The sequence below is a fragment of the Manis pentadactyla genome, chromosome 5 (assembly GCF_030020395.1).
Source record: "Manis pentadactyla isolate mManPen7 chromosome 5, mManPen7.hap1, whole genome shotgun sequence".
NCBI classification, from domain to species: Eukaryota; Metazoa; Chordata; class Mammalia; order Pholidota; family Manidae; genus Manis; species Manis pentadactyla.
In genome coordinates, this window is record NC_080023.1 from 111,290,718 (window position 1) to 111,317,642 (window position 26,925).

At 35.3% G+C, this 26,925-nt stretch overlaps 1 protein-coding gene across 2 annotated transcripts in view; it reads left to right on the forward strand.

The window, feature by feature from the left end:
* The window catches only part of ABHD18 (abhydrolase domain containing 18), a 76,323-nt gene that overhangs the window by 28,557 nt on the left and 20,841 nt on the right, over positions 1 to 26,925 (forward strand). Inside the window, exons 2-7 of one of the 2 annotated variants that reach the window (XM_036922947.2) lie at positions 13,722 to 13,830; positions 14,454 to 14,538; positions 17,479 to 17,579; positions 23,255 to 23,333; positions 23,433 to 23,517; positions 25,031 to 25,058. In XM_036922947.2, the coding sequence (XP_036778842.2) occupies positions 13,739 to 13,830; positions 14,454 to 14,538; positions 17,479 to 17,579; positions 23,255 to 23,333; positions 23,433 to 23,517; positions 25,031 to 25,058 (470 nt within the window). In that variant the 5' untranslated portion in view covers positions 13,722 to 13,738. The other variant, XM_036922949.2, reaches the window with a different exon arrangement.

Sequence of the window (26,925 nt, forward strand, 5' to 3'; positions counted from 1 at the left end):
GTAATAGCATTATGTCTATAAATACAATGTATATATCTTAATTTAAAAATACCTTTTTGTTAAAAAGATGATAACCATTAGTGTAATGCTCACCAGAACCTTCTGTGAGTCATAATGTTGTTGCTGGTGGAGGGTCTTCCCTCAGTGTAGGTGACTGCTGACTGATCAGAATGGTGGTTGCTGAAGACTGGGGTAGCTGTGGAAGTTTCTTAAAATAAGACAACAATGAACTTTGCTGCATCAATTGACTGTTCCTTTCACAAACAATTTCTCTGTAGCATGAGATGCTGTTTGATAGCATTTTACACATACTGAAACTTTTTCCAAAATTGTAGTCAGTCCTCTCTAACCCCGCCACTGCTTTATCAACCAAGTTTATGTCCTATTCTAAATCCTTCATTTTCATTTCAGCAATTTCACAGCATCTTCACCAGGAATAGATTCCATCTTAAGAAACCACTTTATTTGCTCATCCATAAGCAAGTCTTCACGAGCTAAAGCTTTATCATGAGATTGCAGCAACTCAGCTTCAGGTTCCACTTCTAATACTAATTCTCTTCCTATTTCTACCACATCTGCAGTAACTTCTGCCACTGAAGTCTTTCTTTCTTTTTTTTTTTTTTGTGAGGGCATCTCTCATATTTATTGATCAAATGGTTGTTAACAACAATAAAACTCTGTATAGGGGACTCAATGCTCAATGCACAATCACTAATCCACCCCAAGCCTAATTTTCGTCAGTCTCCAATCTTCTGAGGCATAACAAACAAGTTCTTACATGGAGAACAAATTCTTACATAATGAATAAGTTACATAGTGAACAGTACAAGGGCAGTCATCACAGAAACTTTCGATTTTGCTCATGCATTATGAACTATAAACAGTCAGTTCAAATATGAATACTCATTTGGTTTTTATACTTGATTTATATGTGGATACCACATTTCTCTCTTTATTATTATTATTTTTAATAAAATGCTGAAGTGGTAGGTAGATACAAGATAAAGGTAGAAAACATAGTTTAGTTTTGTAAGAGAGCAAATGTAGATGATCAGGTGTGTGCCTGTAGACTATGTGTTAATCCAAGCTAGACAAGGGCAATAAAACATCCACGTATGCAGAAGATTTCTCTCAGAACGGGGGGGTGAGGTTCTAAGCCTCACCTCTGTTGATCCCCAATTTCTCACCTGATGACCCCCCTGCGACTGTGCCTGTCTTAGGTTGTTCCTCCCTTGAGGAATCTTACCCATCTCTGGCTAACCAGTCATCTTCCGGGGCCATACAGGGAAATGTAAAGTTGGTAAGTGAGACAGAAGCCTTATTGTTTGAAATGGTTAGCTTTTTACTTCTTTGCATATTTATGCCCTGTAGCTTCTATGCCCAGCATTTGTCTTGAGGTATCTTTACCACTTGGAAGAATTATGATACTCGGTAAATTTGATATGAGGCACGAATTCTATTTAAGGGTTGTAATTAGGAAGGAAGAAGAAAAGCTATAGAGGTAGCAGATGGAAGAAAACATGGGGAGATTGATTATTTCTTTCACATATCTTCTTGTAGAGTAACTTAAGCATGTATAGGTTTTAAGCTACTACTTAAATTGCGTACACACATTAACATAATAGGACTATAGTTACATAACCAAAGCATATCTGTAATTACCAGCCTTCTCCAGTGAAACCAAGAAAACCAGTTAGGCACCTTAGGCATTTGTGAAAACTTATCTATGATATGGTGGATATTTTCCAACTGAACGTGAACAGTCTGAGAGAAATCAGACAAATTAAAACAACCCATTCCTGGGGAATGTTCACATCCCTTATGTTCTTTTAACAGTAAATAGTCTGTAGTTGTAAGATTTTGGAGCCCTACAATTTGCACTTCTCCAAATTCTTGGTTGAGTTCCAACAGTATAGATCCAGTCAAATTTGTTGTTTTACTGTATGCACAGGCCAGCTTAGATATCTCCTTCCTCATTCCCATGGCAAGTCCAGGAACTGGTGGGATGAGTGCATCTACAGCTGTAGCAGTGCGTGGATCTTTGTTGGGGTTTTTTGATGATCATCTTCTGGCATGAGTCTTCCAGAGAGTGCTGGTGTTGGAAGTTCTTTTTCATATCGTATCTTAGTTCATTTTCGGGGTAGCCCAATTAGGCTTTGATCTTCTGTATAAACACAAACAGACCCTTTGCCTACACTTTTATATGCCCTTTATACCCTTGTGTAGAACTCATTGGAGGTTACCACACAGGAACTGCCCTTCTTTTTTGTTTTGTTTTGTTTTGTTTTTGGTATCACTAATCTACACTTACATGACGAATATTATGTTTACTAGGCTCTCCCCTATACTAGGTCTCCCCTATAAACCCCTTTACAGTCACTGTCCATCAGCATAGCAAAATGTTGTAGAATCACTACTTGCCTTCTCTGTGTTGTACAGCCCTCCCTTTTCTCCTACCCCCCATGCATGCTAATCTTAATACCCCCCTTCTCCTCCCCCACCTTATCCCTCCCTACCCACCCATCCTCCCCAGTCCCATTCCCTTTGGTACCTGTTACTCCATTCTTGACTTCTGTGATTCTGTTGCTGTTTTGTTCCTTCAATTTTTCCTTTGTTCTTATATTCCACAGATAAGTGAAATCATTTGGTATGTCTCTTTCTCCGCTTGGCTTCTTTCACTGAGCATAATACCCTCCAGCTCCATTCATGTTGCTGCAAATGGTTGGATTAGCCCTTTTCTTATGGCTGAGTAGTATTCCATTGTGTATATGTACCACATCTTCTTTATCCATTCATCTATCAATGGACATTTAGGTTGCTTCCAATTCTTGGCTATTGTAAATAGTGCTGCGATAAACATAGGGGGTGCATTGATCTTTCTCATACTTGATTGCTGCATTCTTAGGGTAAATTCCTAGGAGTGCAATTCCTGGGTCAAATGATAAGTCTGTTTTGAGCATTTTGATGTACCTCCACACCGCTTTCCACAATGGTTGAACTAACTTACATTCCCACCAGCAGTGTAGGAGGGTTCCCCTTTCTCCACAGCCTCGCCAACATTTGTTGTTGTTTGTCTTTTGGATGGCAGCCATCCTTACTGGTGTGAGGTGATACCTCATTGTAGTTTTAATTTGCATTTCTCTGATAATTAGCAATGTGGAGCATCTTTTCGTGTGTCTGTTGGCCATCTGTATTTCTTTTTTGGAGAACTGTCTGTTCAGTTCCTCTGCTCATTTTTTAATTGGGTTATTTGTTTTTTGTTTGTTGAGGCGTGTGAGCTCTTTATATATTCTGGACGTCAAGCCTTTATCGGATGTGTCATTTTCAAATATATTCTCCCATACTGTAGGGATCCTTTTTGTTCTATTGATGGTGTCTTTTGCTGTACAGAAGCTTTTCAGCTTAATATAGTCCCACTTATTCATTTTTGCTGTTGTTTTCCTTGCCCGGGGAGATATGTTCAAGAAGAGGTCACTCATGTTTATGTCTAAGAGGTTTTTGCCTATGTGTTCTTCCAAGAGTTTAATGGTTTCATGACTTACATTCAGGTCTTTGATCCATTTTGAGTTTACTTTTGTATATGGGGTTAGACAATGGTCCAGTTTCATTCTCCTACATGTAGCTGTCCAGTTTTGCCAGCACCATCTGTTGAAGAGACTGTCATTTCGCCATTGTATGTCCATGGCTCCGTTATCAAATATTAATTGACCATATATGTCTGGGTTAATGTCTGGATTCTCTAGTCTGTTCCATTGGTCTGTGGCTCTGCTCTTGTGCCAGTACCAAATTGTCTTGATTACTATGGCTTTATAGTAGAGCTTGAAGTTGGGAAGTGAGATCCCCCCTACTTTATTCTTCTTTCTCAGGATTGCTTTGTCTATTCGGGGTCTTTGGTGTTTCCATATGAATTTTTGAATTATTTGTTCCAGTTCATTGAAGAATGTTGCTGGTAGTTTCATAGGGATTGCATCAAATCTGTATATTGCTTTGGGCAGGATGGCCATTTTGACGATATTAATTCCTCCTAGCCACAAGCATGGGATGAGTTTCCCTCTGTTAGTGTCCCCTTTAATTTCTCTTAAGAGTGACTTGTAGTTTTCAGAGTATAAGTCTTTCACTTCTTTGGTTAGGTTTATTCCTAGGTATTTTATTTTTTTTGATGCAATTGTGAATGGAGTTGTTTTCCTGATTTCTCTTTCTGTTGGTTCATTGTTAGTATATAGGAAAGCCATAGATTTCTGTGTGTTGATTTTGTATCCTGCAACTTTGCTGTATTCCGATATCAGTTCTAGTAGTTTTGGGGTGGAGTCTTTAGGGTTTTTTATGTACAGTATCATGTCATCTGCAAATAGTGACAGTTTAACTTCTTCTTTACCAATCTGGATTCCTTGTATTTCTTTATTTTGTCTGATTGCCGTGGCTAGGACCTCCAGTACTATGTTAAATAACAGTGGAAAGAGTGGGCATTCCTGTCTAGTTCCTGATCTCAGAGGAAATGCTTTCAGCTTCTCGCTGTTTAGTATAATGTTGGCTGTGGGTTTATCATAGATGGCCTTTATTATGTTCAGGTACTTGCCCTCTATTCCCATTTTGCCGAGAGTTTTTATCATGAATGGATGTTGAACTTTGTCAAATGCTTTTTCAGCATCTATGGAGATGATCATGTGGTTTTTGTCTTTCTTTTTGTTGATGTGTTGGATGATGTTGATGGACTTTCGAATGTTGTACCATCCTTGCATCCCTGGGATGAATCCCACTTGGTCATGGTGTATGATCCTTTTGATGTATTTTTGAATTCGGTTTGCTAATATTTTGTTGAGTATTTTTGCATCCACGTTCATCAGGGATATTGGTCTGTAGTTTTCTTTTTTGTTGTTGTCTTTGCCTGGTTTTGGTATTAGGGTGATGTTAGCTTCATAGAATGAGTTTGGGAGTATCCCCTCTTCCTCTATTTTTCGGAAAACTTTAAGGAGAATGGGTATTATGTCTTCCCTGTATGTCTGATAAAATTCCGAGGTAAATCCATCTGGCCCGGGGGTTTTGTTCTTTGGTAGTTTTTTGATTACCGCTTCAATTTTGTTGCTGGTAATTGGTCTGTTTAGATTTTCTGTTTCTTTCTGGGTCAATCTTGGAAGGCTGTATTTTTCTAAGAAGTTGTCCATTTCTCCTAGGTTTCCCAGCTTGTTAGCATATAGGTTTTCATAGTATTCTCTAATAATTCTTTGTATTTCTGTGGGGTCCTTCGTCATTTTTCCTTTCTCGTTTCTGATGCTGTTGATTTGTGTTGACTCTCTTTTCTTCTTAATAAGTCTGGCTAGAGGCTTATCTATTTTGTTTATTTTCTCGAAGAACCAGCTCTTGGTTTCATTGATTTTTGCTATTGTTTTATTCTTCTCAATTTTATTTATTTCTTCTCTGATCTTTATTATGTCCCTCCTTCTGCTGACCTTAGGCCTCATCTGTTCTTCTTTTTCCAATTTCGATAATTGTGACATTAGACCATTCATTTGGGAGTGCTCTTCCTTCTTTAAATATGCTTGGATTGCTATATACTTTCCTCTTAAGACTGCTTTTGCTGTGTCCCGCAGAAGCTGGGGCTTAGTGTTGTTGTTGTCATTTGTTTCCATATATTGCTGGATCTCCATTTTGATTTGGTCATTGATCCATTGATTATTTAGGAGCGTGTTGTTAAGCCTCCATGTGTTTGTGAGCCTCTTTGCTTTCTTTGTACAGTTTATTTCTCGGTTTATGCCTTTGTGGTCTGAGAAGTTGGTTGGTAGGATTTCAATCTTTTGGAATTTTCTGAGGCTCTTTTTGTGGCCTAGTATGTGGTCTATTCTGGAGACTGTTCCATGTGCACTTGAGAAGAATGTATATCCCGCTGCTTTTGGATGTAGCGTTCTATAGATGTCTATTAGGTTCATCTGGTCTACTGTGTTGTTCAGTGCTTCCGTGTCCTTACTTATTTTCTGCCCAGTGGATCTATCCTTTGGGGTGAGTGGTGTGTTGAAGTTTCCTAGAATGAATGCATTGCAGTCTATATCCCCCTTTAGTTCTGTTAGTATTTGTTTCACATATGATGGCGCTCCTGTGTTGGGTGCATATATATTTAGAATGGTTATATCCTCTTGTTTGACTGAGCCCTTTATCATTATGTAGTGTCCTTCTTTATCTCTTGTTACTTTCTTTGTTTTGAAGTCTATTTTGTCTGATATTAGTACTGCAACCCCTGCTTTCTTCTCGCTGTTGTTTGCTTGAAATATGTTTTTCCATCCCTTGACTTTTAGTCTGTACATGTCTTTGGGTTTGAGGTGAGTTTCTTGTAAGCAGCATATAGATGGGTCTTGCTTTTTTATCCATTCTGTTACTCTGTGTCTTTTGATTGGTGCATTCAGCCCATTAACATTTAGGGTGACTATTGAAAGATATGTACTTATTGCCATTGCAGGCTTTAAATTCGTGGTTACCAAAGGTTCAAGGTTAGCCTCTTTAGTATCTTACTGCCCAACTTAGCTCGCTTATTGAGCTGTTATATACACTGTCTGGAGATTCTTTTCTTCTCTCCCTTCTTGTTCCTTCTCCTCGATTCTTCATATGTTGGGTGTTTTGTGCTGTGCTCTTTCTAGGAGTGCTCCCATCTAGAGCAGTCCCTGTAAGATGTTCTGTAGAGGTGGTTTGTGGAAAGCAAATTCCCTCAGTTTTTTTTTGTCTGGGAATTGTTTAATCCCACCGTCATATTTGAATGATAGTCATGCTGGATACAGTATCCTTGGTTCAAGGCCCTTCTGTTTCATTGTATTAAATATATCATGCCATTCTCTTCTGGCCTGTAGGGTTTCTGTTGAGAAATCTGATGTTAGCCTGATGGGTTTCCCTTTATAGGTGACCTTTTTCTCTCTAGCTGCCTTTAAAACTCTTTCCTTGTCCTTGATATTTGACATTTTAATTATTGTGTGTCTTGGTGTTGTCCTCCTTGGATCCTTTCTGTTGGGGTTTCTGTGTATTTCCGTGGTCTGTTCGATTATTTCCTCCCCCTGTTTTGGGAAGTTTTCAGCAATTATTTCTTCTTAGATACTTTCCATCTCTTTTCCTCCCTTCTTCTTCTGGGACCCCTATAATACAGATATTGTTCCTTTTGGATTGGTCACACAGTTCTCTTAATATTGTTTCATTCCTGGAGATCCTTTTCTCTCTCTCTATGTCAGCTTCTATGCGTTCGTGTTCTCTGGTTTCAATTCCATCAATGGCCTCTTGCATCCTATCCATTCTGCTTATAAACCCTTCCAGAGTTTGTTTCATTTCTGCGATCTCCTTTCTGGCATCTGTGATCTCCCTCCGGACTTCATCCCATTTCTCTTGCGTATTTCTCTGCATCTCTGTCAGCATGTTTATGATTCTTATTTTGAATTCTTTTTCAGGAAGACTGGTTAGGTCTGTCTCCTTCTCTGGTGTTGTCTCTGTGATCTTTGTCTGCCTGTAGCTTTGCCTTTTCATGGTGATAGGAATAGTTTGCAGAGCTGGGACGAGTGACGGCTGGAAGGACTTCCTTTCTTGTTGTTTTGTGGCCCTCCTCTCCTGGGAGAACAGCGACCTCTAGTGGCTTGTGCTGCGCAGCTGCGCGCAGACAGGGTTTCTGCTTCCTGCCCGGCTGCTATGAAGTTTATCTCCGCTGTTGCTGTGGGCGTGGCCTGGCTCGGGCAGCTACTCCAAAGTGGTGGAGTCGCGTTGGAGCAGGAGCGGCTGGGAGGCTATTTAACTCTGTAAGGGGCCTCCCTGCTCCCTGCCGCCCAGGGGTTAGGGTGCCCATAGATCCCTGGATTCCGTACCTCTGGATTAAGTGTCCCGCCTTGCCCCTTTAAGACTTCCAAAAAGCACCCGCCAAAACAAAACAACGACCACCAAAAAAAAAAAATAAGAAAAGACAAAAAATCTTAAATTAAAAAAAAAAAAATTTTTTTTGTTAATTAAAAAAATTGGTGGCCACTCGTTTTTCTTTATTCTCCAGTGCCAGCCTCAGGCCTCTGCTCACCGGTCTTGCTGCCCTGTTTCCCTAGTATTGGGGTCCCTATCCCTTTTAAAGCTCTTGCCAAAACAAAACAGAAAAAGAAAAAAATGGGCGCTCGCTTTTCTGGTGTCCTGCGCCACGCCACCGGTGCCCGCTCACTGATCTTGCTGCCCTGTTTCCCTAGTATTGGGGTCCCTATCCCTTTAAGACTTCCAAAAAGCGCTCACCAAAACAAAGCAGCAAAAAAAAAAAAGAAAAAAAAATTGGTCGCGCGCTTTTCTTATGTCCTCCAGCGCCCGGCCTCCGGTGCCCGCTCACTGTTCTTGCTGCCCTGTTTTCCTAGTATCCAGGGTCCCCTGGGCATGTACTGTGTCTGGGCCCGGATGGTGGGGCTGGGTGTTCGGCAGTCCTGGGCTCCGTCTCCCTCCCGCTCTACCTATTCTTCTCCCGCCCGGAGTTGAGGGGATGGGCGCCCGGCTCCCGCCGGGCCGGGGCTTGTATCTTACCCCCTTCGCGAGGCGCTGGGTTCTCTCAGGTGCGGATGTGGTCTGGATATTGTCCTGTGTCCTCTGGTCTTTATTCTAGGAAGGGTTGTCTTTGTTATATTTTCATAGATATATGTTGTTTTGGGAGGAGATTTCCGCTGCTCTACTCACGCTGCCATCTTCCGCCCCTTCTCCTGAAGTCTTAAACCACTCAAAAGTCATCCATGAGAGTTGGAATCATCTTCTTCCAAACTTCTGTTCATGTTGCTGTTTTTTCTTCTTCACATGGATCACAATGTTCTGAAGGGCAACTAGAATTATGAATCCTTCCCAGAGGGTCTTCAATTTAGTCTTCCCAGATCCATCAGGCCATCCCTATCTATGGCGGCTGTAGCCTTACAAAATATATTTCTTAAATAATAAGACTTGAAAGTTGAAATTACGCCTTGATCCATAGGCTACAGAATGAAATGCTAGGAGGTATGACAACAATGTGAATCTCATTGTCCATTTCCATCAGAGCTTTTGGGTGAGCAGATGCATTGTTAGTGAGTAGTCATATTTTGAATGGAATCTTTGATTTTTTTCTGATCAGTATGTCTCCTCAGTGGGCTTAAAATATTTAGTAACCATGTTTTAAACACATATGCTGTATTCAGGCTTTGTTGTCCCATTTATAAAGCATAGATAGATTACATTTAGTATAATTCTTAAGGGCCCTAGGATTTTCAGAATAGTAAATGAGCATTGACTTCAATTTATAGTCAACAGCTTCATTAGGTTCTAAAAAGAGAATCAGCCTGTCCTTTGAAGCTTTGAAGCCAGCCATTGACTTCTCTCTATCTATGAGTCCTAGAGAGCATCTTCTTCTGAGAGAAGGCTGTTTCATCTATACTGAAAACCTGTTGTTGAGTGTGGCCACCTTCATTAATGACCTGAGCTAGATCTTCTGGATAACTTGCTGTAGCTTCTACATCAGCACTTGCTGCTTCATTTTCATGTTCATCTCTATTTCTGTTATGGAGAGGGCTTCTTTCCTTAAATCTCATGAATCAACCTCTGCTAGCTTCAGACTTTTCTTCTGCAGCTCCCTTACCTCTCTCAGCTTTTGTAGAATTGAAGAGAGTAGGGCCTTACCCTGGATTAGGCTTTGGCTTAAGAGAATGTTGTGGCTAGTGTCATCTTCTATCCAGACCACTAAAACTTTCTCCATATCAGCAGTAAGGCTGTTTCATTTTCTCATCATTTGTGTGTTCACTGGAGTAGCACTTTTAATTTCCTTCAAGAACTTTTCCTTTGCAGTCATAGTTTGGCTAACTTTGGGGCAAGAGGCCTAGCTTTTGGCTTATCTCAGCTTTTAACATGTCTTCCTCACTAAGTTTAGTCATTCTAGCTTTTTGGTTAAAGTAAGTGATGTGTGATTCTTCCTTTCATTTGACTACTTATAGGCCACTGTAAGTTATTAATTGGCCTAACTTCAATATTGTTGTTTCTCAGGGAATTAGGACACCCCAAGAGAGGGAATGAAAAGGGGAATGACTAGTCAGGAGGGCAGTCAGAACACATACAACATTTATTAAATTCACTGTCTTATCCAGACACAGTTTGCAGAGCTTGAAAACAACTACAGTAGTAACATTAAAGATCACTGATCACAGATCACCATAACAAATATAATAATAGTGAAAAATGTTGAAATATTGTGAGAATTAATAAAATGTAACACAGAGATACAAGTGAGTAATGCTTTTGAAAAAATTGCACCCCAGACATGCTCAACACAGGGTTGCCACAAACCTTAAATTTGTAAAAAAACACTATCTAGGAAGTGCAGTAAAGTCAAGTACAATTAAAATGAGTAATGCCTTTATTTAAAAACACTAAATACTAGACTCTAGCTATAGGTTGTATTGCCTAACAAGTACATTTTCTAGTAAATGTTCTTGGTCCCGAGAATTGTGAGAGGCAATATGAATGCTTTGGTTTTGCTGGCCCAGTCATAAAAACAATACATTGTCAGCCCAATTAATGGTGGATTAGATTGTATTCCTATGCCAACAAAACAGCCTTAAGTTAAACATATAGTTTGCTGCAAATCAAGCAGCAAAATATAAGACACAACACTATTTACAGATGACATGATATTATACATAGAAGACTCTAAAGATTCCACTGTCTTTAGATTCAGCAAAGTTACAGGATACAAAATCCATACCCAGAAATCTGTTGCATTCCTATATACTAACAATGAACTAGCAGAAAGAGAAATCAGGAAAACAACTCTATTTACTGCATCAAAAAGAATAAAATATCTAGAAATAAACCTAACCAAGGAGGCGGAGGCAAAAGACCTATACCCTGAAAACTATAAAGCATTCATGAGAGAAATTAAAGAAGACAAAAATAAATGGAAATCTATCTTGTGCTTATGGATAGGAAGAATTGATATTGTCAAAATGGCCATCCTGCCCAAAGCAATGTACAGATTCAATACAATCCCTATCAAAATACCAATGGCATTTTTCAATGAACTAGAATAGTACTAAAATTTATATGGAACCACAGAAGACCCCAAACAGCCAAAGCAATCCTGAGAAAGAAGAACAAAGCTGGAGGTATTACACTTCTTGACTTCAAACTATACTATGAAGCTACAGTAAGCAAAACAGTATGGTACTAGCAAAAGAATAGACCCCTAGATTAATGGAACAGAATAGAGAGCCCAGATATAAACCCACAATATATGGCCAATTAATATACAATAAATGAGCCATGAATATACAATGGGGAGAATAACTCTTCAATAACTTGGTGTTGCGAAAACTGGACAGCTACATGTAGGAGAATGAAACTGGTTACTGTCTAACTCTATACACAAAATTAAACTCAAAATAGATCAAAGATTTGAATGTAAGATATGAAACCATAAAACTCCTAGAAGAAAACAGATAAAAATCTCTTGAACATAGTATGAGCAGTTTTTTCCTGGATACATCTCCTCAGGCAAGGGAAACAAAATAAAACATGAACAAGTAGCACTACATCAAATTAAAAAGCTTCTCTACAGCAAAGGACACCATCAGCAGGACAAAAAGGCATCCTATACAGTATGGGAGAATATATTTATAAATTCATCTGATAAGGAGTTAACATCCAAAATATATAAAGAACTCATATGCCTCAACACCCAAAAAAGAAATAACCAGATTAAAAAATGGGCAGAGGACCTGAGCAGACATTTCTCCAAAGAAGAACTACAGATGGCCAAGCAGGCACATGAAAAGATGTTCCACAGTACTAATCGTCATGGAAATAACAATCAGAACCACAATGAGATATCACCTCACACCAGTTAGAAAGGCCACTATCCAAAAGACAAGAAATTATGAGTGTTGTAGAGGATGTGGAGAAATGGGAACCCTCCTACATTGTTGGGGGGAATGTAACTGGTACAACCACTGTAGAAAGCAGTATGAAGTTTCCTCAAAAAACTAGAAATACTTGACACAGTAATTCCACTTCTAGGAATTTACCAGAAGAAAATAAAATCTATGATTCAGAAAGACATATGTAGTCCTATGTTTATTGCTGTATTATTTACAGTAGCCAAGATATGGAAGCAACCTTAGTGTCTCTCCATCAATAGATAAATGGATAAAGAAGATGTGGTACATATACACAATGGAATATTATTCAGAAATAAAATGAAAAGAAATCCTACCATTTGCAACAACATCGATGGATCTAGAGGGTGTTATGCTCAGTGAAACAAGCTAGGCAGAGGAAGACAATTACCATATAATTTCACTTATTTGTGTAATATAAAAACAAAGCAAAACAATGAATAAAACAGCAGTAGACTCATAGACACTGAAAAATGACTACTGGTTACCATAGGTGAGGGAGAGGGGAATTAGGGGCTCACAAATTCTCAATCATAATTTAAGTTGGCCGTGGAGTTAGTAGTATAGCATGGATAAATAATCAATGATTCTGTAACACCTTTGTATTTAGTTGGATAGTAACCGCACTAATGGGGTTGAATATTTAACAAAATGGGTAACTGTCAAACCATTATGTTGTATATTCAAAACCAATGTAAGATTGTATATCTCTGATACAACTTAAGTGATGGTTCCAAAAATACATTTAGAGGAATAAATACTTATTAAAGCTCACTAATGGAAATGCAAATTTCCATTTTCCATTTTTCTAAGTAGAATAAACCATCAACCTGAGTCAGGTTTTGTCTGCAGATCGAAACTATTCCATTCAATTCGAAAAGATAGAGATATTTTTTAAAACTTTAGAAATATGTGGGAAAAATATATAAGTGGCACACAAGTAGTACATTGATTATTATTTTTCATGGACTGTAGTGTAGTGGATGGGCAGTGCCGTGTAGTCAGATTCAAGTCTTAGGTTGGCCTCTAACTAGCTGTGTGACCTTAGATAAATCACCTATGCAGTCTCTGACTAAATTTCCTCATTTTGGGGTAATAGCTCCTTCATAGCTCCTTTATAAAGTTGTTGGGAGGTTTAAACAAGAAAGTGTGTGTGTGTGTGTGTGTGTGTGTGTGTGTGTGTGTGTATGTGTGTGTGTTTAGGTAGGTAGGTAGTGTAGTTTCCAAAGTGGTGCCTGGCAGACAATACAGTACTAAGTAAATATTAGCCACTGCTGTTATCTAACAAATATTAGGTTTTTACTGTCAGTCAGTGGGCTAAAGGTGGGAAAATCTGCCCTGTAGGTAATTCACAGCTTAGTGAAGCTCAGGACTCCACTTCTCTGCTTTCTTCCCAGTTTGTTTACCTTACTTCCAAGAGAATAAATTCAGGGTTCATAGGTTAATCGCAGTATTTAATTATTTCTCTAGTTTTATTGAGGCATAACTGATATATAACATTGTATTAGTTTTAAGTGTACAATGTAATGATTTTGCATATGTATGTATTGTGAAGTGATTACCATAAGTTGAGTTCACATCCATCACCTTGACATAGTTACAAACTTTTTTTTTCTTGTCATGACAGCTTCTAAGATCTATAAGATGAGCTTAAGTCCTGGGGATGTAATGTATATAAATATACAATACAATGCTGTATTGTATGTTTGAAAACTGCTGAGAGAGACCAATCTTTAATTTTTACCTGATATTTAAAGAGATGGTTAGAAAATAGACCTGCTGTCTAAAGTAAAATATTTTAAAATCCTTTGAAATTTTGTGTTATAGATGTTTGTTTGCTACTAATGGGTGTGAGCAAGTTAGATATTCTATACCGGAGACTGCTCCTCACAAAACTTTTTATCAGAGGATGGGGAAGGCCAGAAGATCTCAAAAGGTAAGCATCTTTTTCTGGATGCTTGTTTTGAATTTGCTGTTTTAGTAAACATTTAAAACTTTATTTTCTATAAAGTTCTTTACTATAGATATAAAGTAATTGTCAAATTAAGCATCAACTATATTAAAAATTATTTCCTTTTAATTATTTTTAAGTTTAACCCATATCTTCATACATTGAACTATTTAAATTGTAATTCAGCTTTAAAAACAGTTCTCATAAATGCAATTAGATTTCTAATTTTAATAATTCTTAAGGTGATTAGAGTTTTCAGGAACTGAGTTTTCTTGGGTAACTTGAATTTATAATGACTATAAAGCTGGGATATACTTTATGTAGCTCATGGGAATATTTGGACTTAAGAAAACTAATTTTCAGTATTGTGCCCTTTATTTTGAGTCTTGTATATGTTTCTTTCTGAACAATGACATTTCTCACATTTTTTTCTAGACAAGATGTCCAGCTTGAAAAAAAAACCCACAGCCTAATATTTTTCTCTAATGATCAAAATTAAATTTCAACATGGCGTTTGAACTGGACTTGCTAATTCTTAATCACTGTTCATCACTTTCAGTATAACAGATATACTGAATTTTTCTCTTTTTTCCTCATTACTATAATAGACTCTTTGAATTCAGAAAGGTGATTGGAAATCGAGAAAGATGTCAGACTCTGGTTTCAAGTGATTATCCAGTATACATCGATAAGGTATGCCAATGAAAGAGATGCAGTTATAGAAATTCTGGTTTAACATAAATATGTGTCAAGAATAGGTTGAATGTTAATAATAAACACTACAACATGAGTGTAGTAGAGATTTTTCATTTAGTATTTTTTAAATGTTACATGTATTCTAACTGGATAATTTTTGTTAACTATATTCATATATATTTGGGAACATACATTTAGTACTTGCCTAAGTGCAAGAAAATATTTAGCATTTTAGAAGAAGTATAAGTAATACAGGAAAGTACTCTAGTTGGATACAGCACATGAGAAATTATTAGCAAAACAACTGTTAAATAACATCAGGAAAAAGTTACTGGATATAATTAATTGCTGAGAGAATGGTAGAAATAAAATGTTACAGAATTAGAGATGAGAATATATTTGAAACAGTTTTGTTTTTAAGCAAGCCCATGTTTTTCTATGAAATATTTCTAAGTTTATGTAATTGGATACTTGAGGAATTGTTGGGGAGGAGGTAGAATGGGTAGGCTTCACATCCCTTACTGCACTTCAACTATAACTCTATTTTCCCTCTTTTATGTATTAGATATCTTTAGATTTCATTTTTCAAAAGAGTTCTACTGCTAAAAAAAAAATTTTATAAATTGGAAATCCCTCCTCTGTACCATAGAGCTGTTTCTTCTGGATTGAGAACATCTCTCTCAAATTTTGCTAACTATTTCTATTTTCTCTATTTAAAAATCATAGGCTTAAATAAACAAATTTAAGGCATTCCAAGTAAAAATCAAAACTCTGTATCTGCTACTTTCCACCACCTGATTCCATTTGCCTCCCAAGGAAGAGTTACAGTTAAGATTTTGGGATGCATTCTTACAGATTTCTTCCCCCAGCCCTTGGTTTTTAAAAATCAAGGTATAATTCACATAGCATAAAATTTACCCCTTAAAGTTAACAGTTCAGTATAGTTGTTTTTTATTATTATATTCCCAATATGCAGCCATCACCACTATCACTGTCTAATTTCAGAACATTTTTATCATCCGAAAAGGAACTGGGTACCCATTAGCTGTCATTTCCCACTTCTCCAGCCTCTTACCTGCTGGCAGTCCAATTCTCTATGGATTCACCTATTCTGGACATTTCATATAAATGGACTCATACAACCTTTTGTGTCTGGCTTATTTCACTTAGCAAAATTTCAAGGTTCAACCATGTAGCATGTACTAGTACTTCTTTCTTTTTAACTCCCAAATAATATTCCATTGTGTGGATATATATCGTACTGTTTATCCGTTATCAGTTGATAGACATTTAGGTTGTTTATACTTTTTGACTATTATGAATATTAATGCTACATTCATGTACGACTGTTTTGTGGATGTAGGTATTCAGTACTCTTGGGTATATATCTAGGAGTGGAATTGCTGGGCCATATATAGTAGCTCTATGTTGAACTTTTTGACAAACTGCCATCTGTTTTCCAAAGTTCATCATTTTACTTTTCTACCACCAGTGTATAATGGTTTCAGTTTCTCCATGTTCTCACTAGTATTTGTACTTGTCCTAGCCATTCTATACTTTTCCCTAATGACTCTGAGGTTGAGTGTCTCTTCATGTTTTGACCATTTGTATATCTTATTTGGAGAAATATCTATGAAGTCCTTGCCTATTTTTAATTGGTTATTCTTTTTATAGTAGTTTGCTTAATTTTTAAACCTATCTTATGCATGGCTCTAAAATTGTTTTCTTACCAAATTGCCAGTTATCCCAACAGTGTTTGTTGAATTATTATTCCCTTTCACATTAGTTTGTGCCTTCTCCTTTATCAAACGATTTATTCCTCTAAAATATATACAAAGAAAACTAAAACTATACCAGAAGGCACAAAGATGACTAAAGTATAAAGACTACTTGGGTTAAAAATTTCATATCATACGAATAATAGGTCTCTTTACCATTTTCCAAAAACAGAATGCAATTCCCATTAAAATGTTCAGTTTAAAGTTCATAAAAGGATCATAAAAGTATTTTGGGAAGAACCACGGGAGCACAGTCATATCAAGAATACCTGAAAGGGCATAGTGATAAGTAAAAACTAGTTCAGTTATCAATGGGTATTATAAAACTTCAGGTGATCAACACAGTGAGATACTTTCAGAAATAAGAGATAGGCTAATAGGACTCAATACAGGGTTGAAAATAAGTTGCTAAAATTTATGGAAACTTCATGATACAGTAGCATATTAAGTCATTTGCAAAAAATGTGGATTATTTGATAAATGATGTTGGTAAACTGGCTAGAATTTGTTTTTTAGAAAGCTAGATATATATAACATCCCCGGATACAACTTTTTGTTTGCTTCTGATTTTGATGAAAATAGGTGGTGCTTTACTGATAATGTAATTTTGACTATTGGCCTTCTAAGAAATTTTCATTAAAATAAAAATAACTATTTGAGGGGGGAAAAAGTTTAGGTGTTAGATAGTAGCAAATGCCTTTGTTATATATATGTAAATATCACATTTCTCCTGTATTGACATGACTCATTACATAAATAGACTGCCAGAAAATGAGCTGTTATAATATATCTGATGTGAACTACATTTGATTGTGGTAAATTATTTTTACAATTTTTTTGTAAATTGTTCTTATGTTTGTTTTTATGTTGTTGAATTCTTCTAACTAGTATTTCATTTTGAGTTATTGCAATATTGTATAAATGAGGTTTATTTATAGTTTATTTTCCCAACTAGACTGAAGTAAAGAATATAGAAGGAAAACCAATGTGTGGAAGTAGGAGTCATGTCTTTAGAAAGCAGAATGGGGCAAAAAAGAATACATAGTAGGCACTCAAAAAAAGTTTTTAATTGTAAAGAACTTTTTTATAGAAAAACATCTATGACAGACCAAGATATTTTAGTGTACATGTATATATCTTGATTTTGCTTTTGTTTTAGATTGAAGAGCAATCAGACTGTAAGATCCTAGATGGACACTTTGTTTCCCCCATGGCCCACTATGTGCCTGATATCATGCCAATTGAATCTGTTATTGCAAGGTAAGAATTTTTATTCAGAAAGCTAAAGCAGTAAGTTCTTTAAGTTTATTTAAAATAATAATAATAGTAATTGCCATGTTATTTCATATTACTTAGCATTAAGTACAATAATTTGTATTATTTCCATTAAACATGGAGTAGGGGAGAGTAAAGTATTAGAACTTCAGTATGCATTCAAACTTAAATTATCAGCTTCAGACAGACTGTTATAAAAATAAGATATTTCATATAACCTCATGGTACCCAGAAAGCTAAACCTATAATAAATACACAAAAGGTAAAAAGAAAGAAATAATGGAAAGTGTCAATGAAACTAAGAGCTGGATTTTTGAAAAGATATACAAAACAAACAAATCGTTAGCTAGACCACCAAGAAAAAAAAGAGAGTATTCAAATAAATATAATTAGGAATGAAAGAGGAGCCATTACAACTGTTATTACACAAATACGAAGGATCGTAAGAGACTGAACAATTATATGCCGAACACTTACACAACCTAGAAGAGTGTATGCTTGATCCTTGAACAACACAGGTTTGAACTGCCTGGGTCCACTTATATACAGATTTTTTCAATAAATATATTGGAAATTTTTTTTAGTATTTGTGACAATTTGAAAACATAGATGAACATAGCCTAGAAATATTTAAATATTAAGAAAAAGGAATGTCATAAAGTCATAAAGTATATATGTAGATTTAAGTCTTTATCATTTGCTACCATAAAATAAAATCAATATAGGCTATTAGTGGTTAAGTTTTGGGGAAGTCAAAAGTTATACATAGATATTTTTTGACTCTTCAGGAGGTCTGTATCCCTAACCCCTGCATTGTTCAAGGGTTAACTGCATACATTCCTAGAAACATACCTACAACCAAAACCAAATCATGGAGAAATAGAAAATCTGAGCAGACCAATTGCTAGTAAGAAGATGGAATGAAAAACTTCCCAAGAAACAAAACTGTAGGACCAAATGGCTAGAATGGTGAATTCTACCAATGGTTTAAAGAATTAATACCTATCTATCTAAAACTCGCCCAAAAGATTGGAGAGGAGGGAACCCTCCAAACTGATTTTATGTGGTTACCATTACCCTTATACCAAAACCACACAAGGACACCACAAGAAAAGAAAATTATAGATCAATATCCCTGATGAACATAGATGCAAAAATCCTCAGCAAAATACTAGCAAACCCAATTCAGTAATACATTAAAAGGATCATATACCATGATCAAGTGATATTTATCCCAGGTATACAAAGATGGTTCAACATCTGCAAATCAATCAGCATGATATACTATTTAAAAAATGAAGGATAAAATTCATATAATCTCACTAGACACAGAAATTGTATCTGGCAAAATTCAACATCCATTCATGATAAAAAATTCTCAATAATCTGGGTAAAGAGAGAACATACCTCAACATAATAAAAGCCATATATAACAAGCCCACAGCTAATATCATACTCAATGATGAAAAGCTGGAATCTTTTCTTCTAAGATCAGGAACAAGACAGCTACGCTCACTCACCACTTCTGTTCAACATGGTACTGGGAGTCCTAGTCAGCCCGATTAGGCAAGAAAAAAAAAGCATCTAAATCAGAAAGGAAGAAGTAAAACTATCTCTATTTAGAGATGATGCTCTATTATATGATAGAGCCTAAAAACTCCATCAAAAGAATTTTAGAACTAATAAATAAGTTAAAGTTGGAGGATACAAAATAAATGTACAGAAATCTATTGTTTCTGAACACTAATAACAAACTATTCAGGAAAAGCAATTAAGAAAACAATCCATTTACAATTGTATCAAGAAAAAGAAAATACGTAAGAATAAATTTAACCAAAGAAGTGAAACACCTATACACTAAAAACTGTAAGACACTGATTAAAGAAATAGAAGATTTCCACAAATAAATGGAAAGAATCTGTGCTCACAGACTAGAAGAATTAATATTGTTAAAATATCCATGCTACCCAAAGCAGTCTACAGATTCAGTGCAATCTCTTATCAAAACACCAATGCCATTTTTCACAGAAATAGAACAAACAATCCTAAAATTTAATTTTTAGTGCATTTGTTTACTTTTGCTTTTGTTGCCTCTGCTTTTGGTATCAGATCAAAAAAAATCTGCCAAAATTGATGTCAGAGAGCTTATGGCCTATGCTTTCTTTTAGGAATTTTATGATTTCAGGTGTTACATTTAAGTCTTTAATCCATTTTGTGTCTTTAACCACAACAGACTCCAAATAGCCAAAAAAATCTTAGAATAAAGCTGGAGGCATCATGCTTCCTTATTTCAAACTATATTGCAAAGCTGTAGTGATAAAAAACAATATGGCATTGGCAAAAAAATAAAATCAATGAAACAGAATAGAGATCCCAGGAATAAACCTACCATATGTAATCAATTTATTTATGACAAAAGAGCCAAGAATATGCAATGGGGAAAGGACAGTCTCTTCAATAAATGATGTTGGGAAGACTGAAGAGCCACATGCAAAGCATTGAAATTGGACCACTATCTTAACCATACAGAAAGAGTAACTCAAAATGAATTAAAGGCTTAAATCTAAGACCTGAAACCATAAAACTCCTAGAAGAAAACAGGCCATAAGCTCCTTGACATCATTGTTGGCATGATTTTTTTGGATCTGACACCAAAAGCAGAGGCAACAAAGCAAAAGTAAACAATGGGAATAAACTAAGAAAACAATGGGATCAAACTAAAAATCTTCTGACAGCAGAGGAAAACATCAATAAAAGGCAGCTTTTTGTTGCCAAATGGGAGAAAATAATTTTATTTTCACCTCGCACTTATTAGAATGGCTATTTCAAAAGACAAGAGAGAAGTGTTGGTGAGGAGGTGGAGAAAAGGGAACCCTTATGCACTGTTGGTAGGAATGTTAATTGGTGTATTTACTGTGGGAAATGTGGAGTTTCCTCAAAAGATTAAAATTACAACTACCGTATAATCCAGCAACCAACTTTCGGGTATTTAACTGAAAGAAACAACATTCTAACTTGAAAAGATATCTGCACCTCAGTGTTCATCGCATCACTATTTACAGTAGCCAAGACATGAAAACAATCTAATTGTCCATCAGTAGATGAATAGATAAAGAAATAGTGGTGTACGTATACAATGGAATATTATTCAGCCATAAAAAAACAAGGAAAGCCTCCTATTTGCAACTACATGGATGGAGCTTGAGGACATAATGCTAAGTGAAGTAAGTCAGACAAAGAAAGACAAATACTGTATGATCTCACATAAGTGGAATCTAAACAAAACAAAAACCCTCTAACTCGTAGATAGAACAAATAGGTAGTTACCAGAGATGGGGGATGAGGATAGGTGAAATGGGTGAGGTTGGTCAAAAGGTACAAACTTTCAGTTGTAAAATTAAGTTTTCAGGATGCACTGTATAGCATAGTGACTGTAGTTAATAATACTGTATTGTATATTTGAACGTTGCTAAGAGAGATCTTAAAAGGTTTCATCACAAAAAAATTTTGTAATTATGTGTGGTGATGGATGTTAATTAGACTTATTGTGGTGATCATTTTGCAATGTATACATATATTGAGTCATTATATTGTATACCTGAAACTAATAATATTTCACGTCAATTATATCTCAATTTAAAAAAAAAGAGAAACTTTGGAAGCCAGAAATAGGAAGCCATCTAGACCTATGTAGATACTTTCCTTACCTCACTTACCTGGTGCTTCATGGTTTCTTCTCCACTTTATGACCCCTGTCCATGTCATTTCTCTCTGGGTAGGTTAGGTTTCTCTGTTTCTCATGAAGCTGACAACAAATAGCAACCACAGCCTCACAGAGCTTCCATATCCAAAAATTCAATATAATCTAACAGAGTCTGTCCTAATTCCAGATTACCAGAAGAACAAATCTCCTTGTACTAATTTGACCTACACCTGGCCCAGTTAACTCTGGCAGAGGAGCTCACATGGCCTGTACCCATTCATCATGAACAAACTGTGAGAAGATAGTATATTTTGAGCAGACAGACTGATTAATGAGCTCTACTAGATAGGTGGCCAGTTAGTACTGTAATAAAAGATTTCTGTTAACTTAAAGCTATTCTCCAAAAATGAAATTTCAACGTGTATTGACATGGGACCAAAGGAAAATAAAAATAATAGCAGAGATATTCAGCTTTCTAGTGAAAACATTTTTAAATGTTTCCATTTTCCCCAAATCTTTGAAATACCAAGAAGCAGGCAGTGCTGGAAATAAAAAATGAAACAGAGTTGTTGACACTGGTAATTGTTTGAGATTGAAGGGTTAGTTTTCATGATCACAAAACAGAAATAATCATTGAACCTCCTAAATGTTTTTGCCTATATTCAATTCAGCAATTTATTGACAAGTGATATCGTTCCTTGGCCAAGCAAAATAAGCTCAGAACTGAGGTTTATGTTGCCTGAGAATGCAGCCACCTAAGGTCAAACCTTGAACTGACAGAGTGAAGTGTTCAATTATGATAATTCTAAAATGTCACTGCTAAGGAAATTAAAAAGATAAGTAAATCAATTTGGGAAGATGAAGGGTGGTGATCGTTGCACAACAATGTTATGTTAATGCCACTGACCTGTACACTTAAAAATAGTTAAAAAGGTAAATTTTATGTATATTTTACTACAGATACAAAAATGATACAGCAAAAAAAACATTAAGTGGAAAGACCAAAATACTGCAATAAGAACACTAACAGAGAAATGTCGGTCCCTCCCTGCTTCTGACTTGTAGACAAGGGAGGAGACACGATGAGATATCGAAGATCTGAAAGGACCAGCCAGGGGACTCGAGGCTTAACAGCGCAAGAGTGGTGCTGAGAGGGCACCCTTCATATTTATTGAGCAAATAAATGTTAACAACAATAGAATTCTGTGTGGGGGACTTAATACACAATTATTAACTAACTCTAAACTGAATCCTCGGCAGTCTCCAGTCTCCTGGGGTGCGATGTCTTACATGGTATTGAAACAAAAGCAAGGGCAAATAGGTCACAGAAACTGTTCTGGTCTTGTTTGTTCTGTTCTTGATCATGTATCAGGAATTACAGAAAAAATAATCAAGTCATATATGATTATACATTTGAATTTTATACTTGATTTATATATTAATCCCACAGAGAAAACATGGATTGCTTTTACCTCCAAGTATAAAAAATTTAATCACATGCAGTAATACACTCCAAGATGAAAAGCAAAAAAGAGAAAAAAGAGAAAAAGTTATTTTATTGATACATCATCAGCTTGTAGAGCCAAGCGTTATTCCTACAAGGAGAAAAAAGTAGATATAAAGAGTTGGTTTTTCCTAAAACTTAATCATATATAGTGATGTATCCACAAAATGGTAATTTTATAATGTATTTATAAAGTTGTGGTATTGAACATGATAAAAATGATTATAATAAATCCCATGTTTATAATTGAATAATATAATATCCTAACATAAACCAAATTTATGTATCTTTTTTGCCTCTGGGCAAACATTAGTTTAGTCAATTACAATTTAATGTCAAAATTCTCAGTGGGCTTTTTTCCCAAATAATTTAATTATGAAACTTCTAAGAATTGGAAGTTTGTATTAAAAGGCTTTTAAAGAGAATTTCACTGATGTGTTTTATTTTAAATAGGTTCCAATTTATTGTACCTAAAGAATGGAACAGCAAATACAGACCTGTATGTATTCATCTTGCTGGGACAGGAGATCATGTAAGACTTTATTATAACATTTTAACCCATAATTTGTTAACAGACTCTCCTTAACATTTGTGGCTATTATATTCTTAAGTATATCTTTTCTTTCCTTAGCATTACTGGAGACGGCGAACACTAATGGCTCGTCCTATGATTAAAGAAGCCCGAATGGCTTCTTTGTTGTTAGAAAATCCTTATTATATCCTTTTGTGACACCTAGAAATCTTTTCTGTTTATTTACTTATTGATTTAGTCATCAAAAGGAATTTTATATATATATGTATGTATGTATTAATCAGCTTTTCTAAACAGTTAAATGTAGTCATCAATTCAGAAAATATAGTTAAGAACCAAGAATGAAAAAGAGTGAAAAATTATTTCATGCTTTTTAAAAACCAATGTAAGGATTGTCCTTCTATTTTATAATAAAGATAAATTGTATTTTTATTTCTTGTAAGACTTATGCTGCGTTTTAATATTAATAAGTCAAATGTTTGCTATTAAGGAAACCCCCTTTTTCAAATGCATTTACATTAAAGTATCAGTTGAGGTTTAGAACAGTTCTTAACTTAATTTTCAAGATGATGTCAGACTTACCCAGAAAGGAAACTGATTCACAGATATAAAGAAATGTTCAACATTGCTGGTAATAAGAGAAATGTAAAGTTAAAGCAACAATTACCAAAGATTTAAAAAATAAAACAGAGTAGTCATGATTGCTGTTGTGTAAAAGGCACTCTCATTGCTGATGAGCTTTTACCGTATGCATCAGGAATCTTAAAAAAAAATTCATATTCATAGGGAGAGTGATTTTAGTCTGGGAAATTTAAGTATATTATACTAAGAAAAGGTAAAATGACAAAGAGAAAAGATATTTATGTAGTTTTACTTATGAAACATTAGAAATAGCTTAAAAATCTAACAATAGAAAAATGGTTGAGTAAATTGTGGTTCATAATACTGGAATATTATGCAGTTGGTTGTGTTGTATTTATTGCTCTACCATATGTATGACCTGTTACTTAACGTTTAAGTACCTCAGTTTTTTCACTGGCAAATGGGAATAATCTCTTAGGTTATTGAGAATATTAAATAGTTAATACTGTCTACAGCAGTGCCTAGTAAATAAGCATTCAGTACATTTTAATGGTTATTATTTAAAAGTTTACAGTAATTATGAAAAAATATTTATAAAGTGAAAATAGGACGTAAAACTCTATGGTATGACCTAGGTGTGCAAAAACCCTAAAAACAGAAAACCTATTTAAAAACTGGGCATAATGAAAAATACTGGGGAAAAATACCCTAGATTATTAGTACAGTTGTCTGTAGATAAGATAGCTTTTCTTCTAATATTTGGTATTTTCTAGATTTTCTGTCATAAGCATTAATAAAAAAAATAAACCAATGAACTTCATTTTAAAATTAAGTTTAAGATTGCACAACCCTGTGAATATACTAAAAACACTGAGTTGTACACTTTAAATGGGTGAATTTTATGGTGTTTAAAAAAAGAAAAATCTCAATAAAAGGTGTTTAAAAAAGAAAAAAAGAAGCTGAAAAACCTGAGAACTTCGAAACAGCCTACTCTTGAGGTAACTGGAACATAGTTATTTCAGTATTATCTTCAAGTTTAATTATTAGTTAATATGTTCTGAGACACACAGTGTATTTAATTATTTTAAAACTTTCTCTTTGACCCACATTCTTAAATGGCTGCAGGAAACCCAAGGACCAAATGTAAGTATATGTTACCTTCATTTTTGCAGTCTTTATACCAAATTTCAGCAATATTTAAATTTCTGGTAGTCTTAAGTTAACTATTTTTAACTTTAAAATCCAAGAGTAACTGGAAGAAAACATTCTGTTATAGAGATATTGACATATTTTTATGTTAAACTGTTTGCATTTTAAGTGTCTAATAGGTAAATGAGAAATTTTAATAGGCTGATTAAAGATACCTTTTATTTGTAAAACTGTAACTGAAGAAATGCTAAAGTATTTTCCTTTTAAAAATACACTTACTTTGTGAGATTAAACTACTCTGTTCTTGCCATGCATAGTATTGGTAATCTAAACTTCCTTTTTCTGAGTTGTACACTTTAAATGGGTGAATTTTATGGTGTTTAAAAAAATCATTTAAAATGATGAACTTTGAAAGCAGTTTTTCTGCAATTCCATAATCTATATATATCATGTTTGGTTTTGGTTCATTCAGTTATTTGGAAAGTCAAGAACAAAAAAACAAGGAAAAAAGACAAGGACAAAAAAAAAATAAGCCCATACTTTCATAAAGCTTATATTCTAGTATAGACAAAACAAACAAATAAGATAATTTCAGATATTTAGCATTGTCAAAAGAAAATAATAATAGGGGGTATGTGCAGTGTTAGAGTGGTATTAAATATGAGGACATGATATAATGAGATGGATCCACGCAGGTGAAGAGCTCAGAGAACCTGAGAGACTGGCCTCAGAGAAGGTAGAGTAATGAGAAGCCCACTGTGAGCATAAGGGAGTGTAGTACAAGATGAGGTCAGAAAGGCAGGCAAGGGCCAAATTACAAGAGCCACCATGCTTTCAATTTTACTTTAAGTGCAGTGGGAAACCTCTGGAGGAATTTAAGCAAGGAAATGTTCTGATTTACATTTTTAAAGGCTTACTTGAGCTTAGTAAGGCAAGAATAGCAGCCGACAAACAGAAATAAGCTACTGCAGTAATGCAGGAAAAAAGAGCAACTTAAGCTGGGGTCAATGGAGATGGAAAATGGTTCAAATGGATTTGAGATACAATTTAGAAGTTGAAATGATAAGACATGTTGATAAATTGGATATTGTGGGTAGGAAATCAAAAGTTCTGACTTAGACATGTAAAATTTGTGATGTCAGATATACAAGTGGAGAGGTTAAGCTGGGAGTTCAAAAGTGCTGGAGAGGTAGATTTAGACTCACATATTCTATGTGGTCATGACATAAAGACATGGTATAGATGCAAGGGGGTAGGGTGGAGGCAAACCTGTCTTATGAAGGATAGTTCAGAATAAACTTTGTGAAACCATGTGAAAAATTTAAGTTCAAGGTAAGTAGTTCAAGAATTCTTACTCTAGAACCAAACTCAAAATTCAGAACCAAGTGTGTCATTTTTACTGTGTCTATAGGTGGTTAAAAATGGAAAAGTGTTTACTGAGTTGTAGTGAGAGACAGCATGAGTTTAATAGGACTCAGACATTGGAGTCATACAGAGTTAAGTTGGAAGTGTAACTTACCATTTATTAATCGTATGACTGTGGCCTGAGTATCAGTTACCTCATTTATAAAGTAGTAATACTATGTAATTTCTTCCATGCAGAATTGTTGTGAGGATTATAAAATACCCCATCATGTATTATGTGCCCAAGAAATTTAATAATGCTCCATTGTATTTGATTTTTCTCAAATAATTCATTGTAAGTAAAAAGTGGCTTTTAATTTAAATAACTATAAGCAACACATACATACATACACTCTCAAAGCCATCTAAAGCCTATTTTCATTAAAAGTGGTTAACAATTTAAAACTGGGTTTGTGATAAATAACCCCTATCACAGTACCTCATATCAGTAACTTCC